General features: G+C 38.5%; 1 protein-coding gene across 2 annotated transcripts in view; it reads left to right on the top strand.

The window, feature by feature from the left end:
- ANK3 (ankyrin 3) overlaps positions 1-12,793 on the top strand; it is a 719,992-nt gene extending 707,199 nt beyond the window's left edge. Inside the window, exons 47-50 of one of the 2 annotated variants that reach the window (XM_067465652.1) lie at positions 4,532-4,615; positions 4,762-4,821; positions 8,420-8,505; positions 11,213-12,793. In XM_067465652.1, coding sequence (XP_067321753.1) covers positions 4,532-4,615; positions 4,762-4,821; positions 8,420-8,488 — 213 coding nt within the window. In that variant the 3' untranslated portion in view covers positions 8,489-8,505; positions 11,213-12,793. The remainder of the gene's footprint in view (positions 1-4,531; positions 4,616-4,761; positions 4,822-8,419; positions 8,506-11,212) is intronic. The other variant, XM_067465653.1, reaches the window with a different exon arrangement.

The raw sequence follows: 12,793 nt of genomic DNA, 5'->3' as shown, positions 1-12,793 counted from the left end.
CCTGTGACTTCAGGGGGAGTGTAACCCCATCCAGCACAGGACAACTCTTCCTCAAGCTACCTTATGTGTGTAGTTTGTATGAGGTACACAGAGACTTTTGTTTGGTATGAACAAAAAAAGATGTTTATTTAATTACTTAGAACAGGCAGAGAAGCTTACTGGTTGCAATATTCTTGTACAAAGTGTTTTGGTTTCAGAAGTAGTTCAGTGCTTGAGTTACAGGTTCCAGTCAAAACCTTTAAACTGAGAAACTTCTAGTATTCCACTAAACAGTTCCTTAATACAAACAGCCCAATTCTCCAGGGTCTGTTCAAACCAATAGTTCTTCCTTTGAAGTAACCATTATATAGCACAAGCTAATCTTCCTTCTTCCTCCCTTTTCGAATCCCAAACTCCTGCTATTTCCAAACTCCCACTGACAATTCTAAACTCCAACTGTCATTTTCAAAACTTCCAACTGGCATTTAAAATGGCTCTTTTTTTCCCCTTGCCTTCTCTTGGCTCCACCCACTTTCTCCCTCCAGGGCTATTGACCAATCAGGTGGCGACACATTCCCTCAAGGCTGCCTGTTGGCTGCCCCCCCCCTTTTTTTTGGCTCTTGTGCTTACAAAATGGATGCCTGCTGGCTCCGCCACCTTTTGGCTCTAAGCTAAGAAAATGGCTGCTGGGCTTTTGGCCTTTAAGGAACCGAACACCAGCCCTGCACAGTAGGGACTTAGAGTGGTGTAAAACATGGCAAAATTCAATGCTGCCAATATATATATAAAAGCAATACGTAACATTCACTAAAATCGATAACATATAAACATGAATTAAACCAAATTTTTTGGTCGTGTCAGTACTTACTTAGGCGATCCCTCGCTTTCCGAGGATAATTGTTTTCCAGTGTTCTTGTGGGTCCATATGTGGCTGTGGAGCCCTATTCTTGCTCTGCATCTTCTTCCGCAGTGAGGGCATTGGATTCCAGGTGGAAGGCGGTCTCGGTCGGGGTTGGCTTGACACGCCTTCCTCTTGGCACGCTTCTCCCTTTCGCCCTCCATTCGTGCCTCTTCAAATTCTGCAGCACTGCTGGTCTCAGATGACCTCCAGCAGGAGCGGTCAAGGGCCAGGGCTTCCCAGTTCTCAGTGTCTATGCCAGAGTTTTTAAGGTTGGTCATGTCAGTAGCGACCTGGGAAACGGCAAGTCGCTTCTGGTGCAAGATAATTGGCCGTCTGCAAGTACGTTGCCCAGGAGACGCCTGGATGATGTTTTATCATCATTGTGGGAGGCTTCTCTCATGTCCCCGCATGAGGAGCTGGAGCTGATAGAGAGAGCTCATCCGCCTCTCCCCGGATTCGAACCTGCGACCTGTCCTGCCAGCACAGGGGTTTAACCCACTGCGCCACCAGGGGCTCCGGTTTTAAACCATTAAAACCATTAAAACACTATACATAAAACACCATCACATAAACATAGACATATTAACATTAGACCATTCCCATTGTCATCATTTTGATGCTTTATTTATGGCTATATTGTGATAGGTATTATTCTGCAATACTATCACTTGCCAAACACCTGCATGCACAGCCAAGTTTTTTTCCCTGAACACCTGGAGGAAGGGGCTGATCTAATCTCACTGGGAAGGGAGTTCCACAGCCTAGGGGCCATCACCGAGAAGTCCCTGTCTCTCGTCCCCACATCTCATCTGTGAAGGCGGCAAGACCGAGAGCAGGACCTCCCTAGCCGATCCTAACACTCGGACTGGTTCATAAAGGGAGATACGTTCAGGCAGATAAGCTATTTATGGCTAGGAACAACACTAAAAATATTATATTTTGATCTCTCTTTTTAGCTGCCTGTCCCAGTGTAAACTGGGGCAGGCAGCTTGTAACTGCTGGTGGTAGGAATATACCATAGATGGATGAAAGGGAGCAATGAAAGGCATACCTGAACAGTGGGTTGTTGTAGGTTTTTTCGAGCTATATGGCCATGGTCTAGAGGCATTCTCTCCTGACGTTTCTCCTGCATCTATGGCAAGCATCCTCAGAGGTAGTGAGGTCTGCTGGAACTAGGAAAAAGGGTTTATATATCTGTGGAATGAGCAGGGTGAGACAAAGGACTCTTGTCTGCTAGAGCTAGGTGTGAATGTTTCAACTGACCACCTTATTAGCATATAATGGCCTGACATTGCCTAGGTCAAACTTTTGTTGAGAGGTGATTAGATGTCCTTGTTTGTTTCCTCTCTGTTGTTGTGCTGTTGTAATTTTAGAGTTTTTTTAATACTGTTAGCCAGATTTTGTTCATTTTCATGGTTTCCTCCTTTCTGTTAAAATTGTCCACATGCTTGTGTATTTCAATGGCATCTCTGTGTAGTCTGACATGGTAGTTGTGAGAGTGGTCCAGCATTTCTGTGTTCTCAAATAATATGCTGTGCCCAGGTTGGTTCAGCAGGTGCTCTGCTATGGCTGATTTCTGCAGTAGTCTGCAGAGTCTTTCATGTTCCTTGATTCATGTTTGGGCGCTGAGTTTGGTGGTCCCTATGTAGAAAGCCTTCGGCAATACATTCATACCTGAACAAAAAATTCCACAATCTCCTTTAAAATGAAGATGTATGGAAATGTGTTTGCATCCAAGAGAACACCTTACTAGGAATCCCTAGGTCCTCTAGCATGTCATCATAGAGTCACACTGGAGAACCTAGAGATTCCTAGGGAAAACATTTTAATCAAATCTTATAATAATCAAATCTGCAAAAGGCAAACCTGCAAATGTAAAAGGTCAATGGTCCATGGTTATTTTGATATCATAACTGCACTCAGTTTTAGGCAGTGGTAGTGACAGTAGCAAAACATTATTTGTGAGTCATGATCACCTATGGATCTTAGTACAGTATGATCCCTCTCCTCAATATCCACGGGGTTATGTTCCTGAAGTTAGCATAGATCCGGGGTCCTCAAACTTTTTAAACAGAGGCCAGGTCACAGTCTCTCAAACTGTTGGGGGGCTGGACTATAATTTGAAAAAAAAAAACCATGAATGAATTCCTATGCACATTGCACATATCTTATTTATAGTACAAAAAAAACACACTTAAAAACAATACTATAATCAAAATGAAGAACAATTTTAACAAATATAAACTTATTAGCATTTCAATGGGAAGTGTGGGCCTGTTTTTGACTGATGAGATAGGATTGTTGTTCTTGTTGTGTGCTTTCAAGTCAATTCGGACTTATGTTGACCCTGAGCGAGGGCCGGGTAAATGACCTTGGAGGGCCGTACCGGGTCCCTGGACCTAAGTTTGAGGACCCCTGGCATAGATCCATCAAACCACTTACTTATTTTCAGTAAGATAAATGATGGAAGTACCAGGAAGAGGGTACAGATCAGGAGACCCCCAAATGAGTAAATGAAACGTCAGATAAGTGAAACCATCATGCTCATGTATCATGCTCATAGATGCTCTGTATCATGCTCATAGATGGGAGAGATTAGTAGTAGTAGCTTTACTTTTCTTTGATCTTATAGAAACACACAGCTTTTTCAAGTGACAGAGATATGTTCCTAATACACAAATCAAGTTCTCAATAAATGGCCATGAGTCTTGATTATAAAGAACTGATCAAGGAAATATTTATTTAAGGTGTACAACATTTGATGGTTATTCTGTATTCTTTTAAATGTTGTTATAGTTGAGTTTTGTTAAACAGTTTTCAATATAACTCTCAGTATGGCTTTTACTTCCACCAGACTGGTTTTAAACTTATTTCACTGTGAAGTATCTTTCTTTTCTTAACTGACAATTCAAGGCACTGGCTTGCCTTTTTCTCCCTTCAGCTATCCCCACTAAAGTTATGGATTTCAACTGGGGTTTCTTTTCCCCTTAGCTCGCAAGCTAATTCTAATTTAAACAGGTCCAATTGACTCTCTAAACACACAAGCAGAAGACTTAAACCACTGGGTTCGGTTTCTCCATACACCAGAACCCATCTTCCACTTTGGTTCCACTGATCAAAAGAAAACTGACTCTTTTAAAATGCCTGCCCTTGCCAAGTGGCAGTTAGCTCCGCCCCTTTGGCTTCTCTAACTTGGTTACATTCTAACAGCCGGTTCCATCGCTATGGCAACGCCTCAGCTCAGGCAACACATCAGCTGGCCTGCTCCTATCATATCCCAACATCAATAAACACATTTAAAACATACATTATAATTAGCTATTTCGTTACAGCTGGAATCCAGAGAAGTCTCTGTGTGCACACGAAATCAACCAAACAAACTTACCAGAGGGAAGTGAGTGGGTGAAAGGAATTGACCAACCTTTCTTTCTAGTGGCAGCCTCTCATAGAAGACTTGTGATTGCATATTTCCACAAAATGTCATGTGATACAGAAACAATGCAAAATACATTTGGTGGAGAATATTTTGAGTTACTGTTTACAGCAAGTAAAATCCAGCCTGGCATGATTTTGGATTGCTTGGTGTGATGCTGAACCTCCAGTGCCTGTGAACATGGGTAACCATGGTTAATCTTTTAACACGTTCTTTAGGGTGAGGAAGCAAAAAACATTCCTGGTGAATCTGTTACAGAAGAGCAGTTTACTGATGAAGAAGGCAACGTCGTCACTAGAAAAGTAATCCTTCTTTCCCATTTCATTCGTCGCTTTCTCTCTCAGTATATAGATATAATGTTGATTTCTTTTTTGACCTCAACTTTGACCTTTCAGATTCAGACAAGAAATAAATCATTATTTATTTTTTCCTATATTGCGTCCCACAGGTTACCCGGAAAGTATTAAGGCGTGTTGTTATCCCCCATGAGAAAAAACATGATGCTATGGTAATCAAATTGTGTGGTGGCCTTCTAAAACCTAAGCGCTGCTGAATGATTAGAAGCTTGCATCTTAACATTGGGCCATGCAAAGCAAAAATGCCTGTGCTTTTGACAAGATGCACATCAAAACTCAAAAGGATAATAATAATAATAATAATAATAATAATAATAATAATAATTTATTTGTACCCCGCTACCATCTCCCCAAGGGACTCGGTGCAGCTTACATGAGACCAAGTCCACAACACATCAATAAACAGAAGCAATAACAATAAATCAATACAAAACAGTTGAAATAAACTCAAAAACAAAAATACACAATAAGCAATAAATGATAACAATATCAAAAACATACAGCATTTAAAAACCAATGGCCGGCCCAATGTAAAATTCAAATTTAAAATTAAAAAGTGCTGGGCATGAACAAGGTAAGGAAAATTAGGATAGGGTTTTCGGAGAAAGATTAGGGCACGCAGACAATCCTAAGTCCTTATTAAAGTGCATTATGAGGGCATATTGCTGAGAGATTCTCCTTATTCTGGGAAGGCACATGTTTTCAGGCTCCTCTTAAAGACTGCCAGCGTTGGGGCATGTCTGATGTCCTTAGGGAGTGAATTTCAGAGTCGAGGGACCACCACCGAGAAGGCCCTCTCCCTCGTCCCCACCAATCGTGCCTGCGAAGGAGGTGGGAGCGTGAGCAGGGCCTCTCCAGATGATCGAAGAGATTGTGTGGGTTCGTACACAGAAATGTAATAAGATTGTGATCATTACAGTCTTCTGGCAGGATTTTCATTTGTTTGTTTGCAGTGGTGTCACTAGAGCTAGTTTCACCCCATACAGTAACTCATGGTATCACTCCTATGGACATCTTCCTGTACCATAATATTATAGATAAAATAACAGAACCTTCAAAGTATCCATATCTGCCCATCCCTCCTTCATCCTGGGATTGTGTTTGGGTGTGCTCATGTACACATATGCACACACACACACATTACGCCATCCCTTGCTCCTGATATGCCAAGAGACCATAGTGGGAGAAGCAGCAATGAACTGGGGACAGCCCACAAGGCAGCAGGGAAAGATCCAGATATTTCAAAATGTATGATTAGCTCATTCCAGAACAGGAAATGTGTCTCTCAGCAATCAGAATTGTAAATTAAACTTATATTTACTTTCACGTATCAGAGCACTCCATAAAAGAGCATGTGTTTTGGCAAACAGTAGTAAAAACACAAGCAGCTGTTGTTAGAGTCAAAAGTAAAACTGGGTTGTTGTAGGTTTTTTCGGGCTATATAGCCATGGTCTAGAGGCATTCTCTCCTGACGTTTTGCCTGCATCTATGACAAGCATCCTCAGAGGTAGTGAAGTGAGGATGCTTGCCATAGATGCAGGCGAAATGTCAGGAGAGAATGCCTCTAGACCATGGCCATATAGCCCGAAAAAACCTACAACAACCCAGTGATTCCGGCCATGAAAGCCTTCGACAATACAAAAGTAAGACTAGTTGGGTATATGACAGGGAGGGGGAGAGGAACTGGAAAGTGATGCTGTGGAGAAGGGGTTTTTAATAGTTGTTTTGTTGTTGTTGTTTTTTTTTTAAAAAAAGGATGTTGAATGGGAAATATTGTAAATGTGTGGGGGAGAAGGAAGGATGGAGACAGAGAGGAGCAGAAGACATTTCCATCTTGTCTTTACCAATAATATAATATAGCATATTGTATATACATATCATATTTATAATATTATAATGTAATGCAATATAATACTAGTAATAATAATATAATATTATAATTATATATCTACATTACATGTAATATTACTAATAATATTACAATATAATGGTATAGTGCAATATAGTAATATATAATACTGATATTGTACTATGCTAAAATATAATATATTGTATGAAAATATACGAGGGGTATTTTTAAAGTAAGGTCCATTTGAACATAAGTACACAACAAAAGTTTATTTCAAAAAAGTAAATTTATTTTCAGAAAGTACATAGTTCACTCTATTTTTTGACATAGTTGCCAAGTTTGTTCAAACACTTATCATACCTCTGAACCAATTTTAAAATACCCTCTTCATAAAAACTTGCCACCACCAAAAGCTACCAAATCGTCTGTAATCAAAGAACGGCAACCGGAGCGGTCCTCATCATGGATGCTGTCACGGCCATCTTTGAATTGTCGTACCCACTTATGCCCTTTGCTTTCACTCATAACAGTATCACCGTACACTTCACAAATCTGTCGATGAATTTCTGCAGCAGGCAGGTTCCTTGCTGACAAAAACCGTAACACTGAGCGAACCTCACGTGCGGCGGGTGAGTTGATAGTCTTAAACATTTTTAAAGCACAGAACAGAACCGTATAGGTTAGCTACAGAGCACAGTTGTTCCCGAGGCATGCCAGTACACGACGCGCAAGCTTGTTGCAGTATACACGCGAACTACTAGTGTCTACAACAAAACGGACCTTACTTAAAAAATACCCCTCGTAAATGTGTGGGGGAGAAGGAGGGGTGGAGCCAGAGGGGAGCAGAAGACATTTCCATCTTGTCTTTACCAATATAATATAATATAGTATATTGTATGTATATATATATATATATATATATATATATATATATATATATGATATTTATAATATTATAATGTAATACAATATAATACTAGTAATAATAATATAATATTATAATTATATATTTACATTACATGTCATATTACTAATAATATTACAATATAATGGTATAGTGCAATATAGTAATATATAATACTGATATTGTACTATGCTAAAAATATAATATATTGCATGAAAATATATCTTGTGAGCCGCTCTGAGTCCCCTTCGGGGTGAGAAGGGCGGCATATAAATGCCGTAAAAAAAACAACAACAAATACATGGAACAGTCCATTTAAGCATGCACAAGGGAGGTGATGAAGAGCCAGTTTAATAATTATATCTTTATCCATATGAGAAAGTAAGGACAGAGCCCTCCCGCACTAGCCCTCAGTTAATAAGGGAGCAAAGGCCAGGACTGATCATTATTTGGTTTCTTTCCCTCCAGTCTTAGGTCTCTCTCCCCTAATCATGAAGGTTCCTGTCAACCCCTCTGATGACGTCATGGGGTGACCCCCATCACCACTCCTAATGACACTCCATCAGAAAGATGCTAGTAGAAAGCAGTGACAATAGAGTTCACAATTAATATTGAACTTCAGAAGCTGGATCTGCAGATTCTTAGCTAATCTTGGGTGCTGAACAATAATATCTTGATATGATTTTGGAAAGTGAGAGTAAAGAATTCAATTCTAAGTAATGTTAAAGACATTTAGAATGTGATAGTCCATCAACCGATGTGATATTACACCAGTTCATCATAAAATCCATTGTAGGACTGCCTCTGCTATACCAGAGCTGATTTTGAAAGTTTGTGTTTTGCAAGTCGGTAGAGTGGCTAAAGCTGTGGTTTGTGTGCCTCTGAAATGTGTTCTGATTTAACAGCTTTGTACCTTTCGTATTACAGCTATATGGGCCTCAAGGGAATACGTTTGACAATAGCCTATGATTTCTAAACATGTACCTTTTCTTTAAAGCAGGGAGAAGGATATAAATTGAAGACAAAGAAGGAAGTCCGGCACATGGAGAAGACAACATACTCATAACAGCCAAACAGCAAATGGTTAGTTTGATGCACTCTCTTTTCTTACAATTCTAAGGAAATATGATTCTTAGCAAGCAGCATATACTTTAATTTTTTTTGCTCTACACTCATTAAGTGTACAATCAACAGTCAGATCACTGTATTTACTTTTCAATTGCATGTAATTAATGCATGTACATGGCATCTACCATCCAAAATGTTACGTAAATACTCAAGGAAGCCAAACCTGACTTTATAGGTTACTATCAACTGACATGAAAACAAACATGGAGCTTATATTGCTGTAAGCCTGAGGTTAGGGAAATTTTTAATGGTATTGTTGTAAGTTATTATGTTATTCTATAACACGGGTCCACAAACTTTTTAAACAGAGGTCCAGGTCACAGTCCCTCAAACTGTTGGTGGGCCAGATTATAATTCGAAAAAAATACGAATGAATTCCTATGCATATTGCACATATCTTATTTATAGTGCCAAAACATTTAAAAACAATACAATAATTAAAATGAAGAACAATTTAAATAAATATAAACTTATTAGTATTTCAATGTGAAGTGTGGCCCAGTTTTTGGCTGATGAGATAGGATTGTTGTTGTTATTGTGTGGTTTCAAGTAGTTTAATACTTAGGTTGACCCTGAGTGAGGGCCAGGTAAATGACCTTGGAGGGCTGCATCCGGCCCCCGGGCCTTAGTTTGAGGACCCCTGTTCTATAACATTAGGTAATTGGGTTTCTGTGTTCGTTGTTTTATGATGTCTATTTGAATGTATTTTTATGTAATTGCTGTTTTTACCACTGTGCGTTGCTTTGAGCCCCACCCATGGGAGAAAAGCAGCATAAAATGAATTAATAATAATAATAATAATAATAATAATAATACAGACGGTTTATCTAGAAATAAACAAAAAGCAGCTGAGATTTTTTAAAAAACATGCCTTTAGCAATATAATAATAATAATAATAATAATAATAATACTTTATTTATATCCCGCTTCATCTACCCCAGGGGGACTCGGTGCGGCTTACATGAGCCCATGCCCATCAGTTCAGTACATACATCATAATACAAAAACATAACAATATAAATAAAATACATAAAATGCAAAGAAATATAATAAACAACACAGACAATATAAAACATACAATTAAAAACATAGGATTTCACTGGGCATGGCCGCATTCAAGGCTAAAATTTTAAAATCTTTGGGAGATAGGACAATGCAATATGTGATCTCTTGAGCTTGAATTGAATACTGTTTTTATAATAATAATAATAATAATAATAATAATAATAATAATAATAATGCTTTATTTATACCCTGCTTCCATCTCCCCAAGGGGACTCGGGGTGGCTTACATAAGGTCACTCCCATCAATACAGTAAGCACAATATAAACACAAAAAAACACAACAGAAAATCAAAAAATAAATTACATAAAATGCAAAACCAATATCAATAAGTGACACAGCAGTATAAAATCAAACATTAAAACACAAAGTATCACACCGGGCAGGTCCAAATTCAAAGATAAAATTTTAAAACACTGGGAGATAGGACAAAATGAAAATCAGGAAGGGGATCCGAGGAGGAGGCAGGATTTAATTGCACGAACCATAAAATAAAGTGTTTCTGAGGTCATTTTATGCAGAGTTTGGTCATGGAGTATCTTACATCATTGAAGGCACATTGGAATAACCAAGTTTTCAGGCTCCTCCTGTAGATTGCCAGGTTGGAAAATTTATCATGGTCTAGAGACATTTTCTCCTGACGTTTCGCCTGCATCTATGGCAAGCATCCTCACTACCTCTCAGGATGCTTAGCATAGATGCAGGCGAAACGTCAGGAGAAAATGCCTCTAGACCATGGCCATATAGCCCGAAAAAACCTACAACAACCCAATAACAACAACAACAGAGTAAAATAATAAATAACCTTGACTCAAGTATAAAACAAGGCGGACTTTTTCAGCCTACAAAAAGGGATTAAAAACTAGGCTTATATTCGAGTATATGCGGTATATGAATTTTGTGTTTAGATTTGGGTGCTACTTCAAAGATATCTCATTATGTACATAAGGGCAAATATGGATGATCCCAAACACTTTTGATCCCAGATATTTTGATAAGGGATATTCACTGTGTAGCAGAGCAGTACATAGGACTGGAACTTGATAATGTTTTCAAATGTACATCATGGATATTGATACCACTTTCTCTCTTTTTTCTCCACCTTCTTCTCCTTTGACACAAGACTGTGTGTGCTTTTACTGCCAGTATTTTAAAGGATCATCCATATTTGCCATATTTGTACATAAGGGCAAATATGGATGATCCCAAACACTTTTGATCCCAGATATTTTGATAAGGGATATTCACTGTGTAGCAGAGCAGTACATAGGACTGGAATTTGATAATGTTTTCAAACGTACATTATGGATATTGATACCACTTTCTCTCTTTTTTCTCCACCTTCTCCTTTGACACAAGACTGTGTGTGCTTTTACTGCCAATATTTTAAAGGATCATCCATATTTGCCATATTTGTACATAAGGGCAAATATGGATGATCCCAAACACTTTTGATCCCAGATATTTTGATAAGGAATATTCACTGTGTAGCAGAGCAGTACATAGGACTGGAATTTGATAATGTTTTCGAATGTACATCATGGATATTGATACCACTTTCTCTCTTTTTTCTCCACCTTCTTCTCCTTTGACACAAGACTGTGTGTGCTTTTACTGCCAGTATTTTAGAGGAAAACTCAAGGAAGAGAAAAATCGACAGGAATTATCAAGCCACTGATAAAAGAAGTGTGTGTGCGTGTGTGTTTGCTGCTTCCACACATTAACCGCATGGTTTTCATGTGAAGAACACCACAAAACAAAACAAAAATTCATTTAATTTTAGCATGAGCCAATTCAACCAGAGCATGGAGATTCACTTTCGTTCACGGCATTGGAGAGTGTGCAAATGGAAGAATGGTGCAGTGTATAAGAAGATGCCACACTGGAACAGCTTCTCTGAAGCAATGTGATGCCATCGCAAAGCAAAAGAGGATGTAACAACATGAAAAAATGATTCAAACCACAGAGAGACACTAAAAATATACTAAAATCCACAACAGTTCGCCTTATTTTTCTTGGACCCAAACTGTCAGGGTAACAAAACACTCTTTTGTTTCTTTTTTTTTTTAAAAAAAAGACCTAACATCAATAATTTAACTGTAAATAAATAACACTGTATAAATTCTAAGGAGAAGTAGAATAAATGTTGATAAGGCACTGCCTCTTAGCTCACAAACGGGATATTGCATTCACGTTGAACAGTGTCTCAAACCGCTACACCTGCAGGGGTATTCTGGGTGTATCTTCACAGATTCTTGTATATTTAGCAATTATATTGTTTGTATATGCAAAAACGCTAGCTTGATTTTAAAAAAATCTTTAAAATCTCCTGCAAATTTAATGATTCCTGAGATGAGGAATTCTGTAGTTCTGTGAAAACAAAAAGATGACTTTTTTCCTTCAGAGTACTAATATTTTGATGCATGCATCTCACCTTATTTTGATGAACTCTTTTTCCAATTTTGCAAACACTAGGACACATGAGAAGTGAGAATCTTGGGGGGTGGGGGTGGGCATTCATTTAAGGGGGACCCGCTGTTGGGCTCTGACCTGAGCACCACTGAAAATGAAAGGTGGTCGGGCATCGATAGTACTTGGCAGAGGGTGCCCTTTTCCTGTCAACACAAAGCCCTTCATCTAATATTTGTTGCTGTTGCCAATTTTTTTAAGGGAAATGACCTACAGTTTAAAGAAACTGTAACATATACAGTAGTTGCATCACGGGGTGGAGGGGTGGGGGATCTTATCTGTTCTTGCTTTATCCCAGGGGGAAATGCTTGCAGCTTTTAGGAGTGGGTTGGTGCTCTTGTAAGCACAAGTTTGGGAATTTTTTAAAAAAAAATTAAGAGAAATTCTTAGCTAACAGACTGGCAGCACGCTGTAAAAAAATATTACTGCATTGTGTACTGGCTCAAAGATGTAGAATCTTTAAGTAAGCCAATCATCTGTAATCATCCTAGCAGTGTAATATTAGGTTGTTAAGGCTGCTGTGTTTTAAAGGGCATTTTGATTTGGGGTTTTAGTGAAATATTTTAATTTGTTAATTATCTTCATATGAAAGCAGGATTCATTGATAATAGCTCTAATTACATATGTATGAGAAGAAAACACCACAAACACTGGATGATCTAGTTGATTATTTAAGCATAAAATAAATTGTGTTAAAACTCTTCACTTTA

The sequence above is a fragment of the Anolis sagrei genome, chromosome 3, assembly GCF_037176765.1.
Source record: "Anolis sagrei isolate rAnoSag1 chromosome 3, rAnoSag1.mat, whole genome shotgun sequence".
Lineage (NCBI taxonomy): Eukaryota > Metazoa > Chordata > Lepidosauria > Squamata > Dactyloidae > Anolis > Anolis sagrei.
The sequence above is the reverse complement of the archived record's forward strand: the minus strand, read 5'-3'. Positions and strand labels throughout refer to the sequence as shown.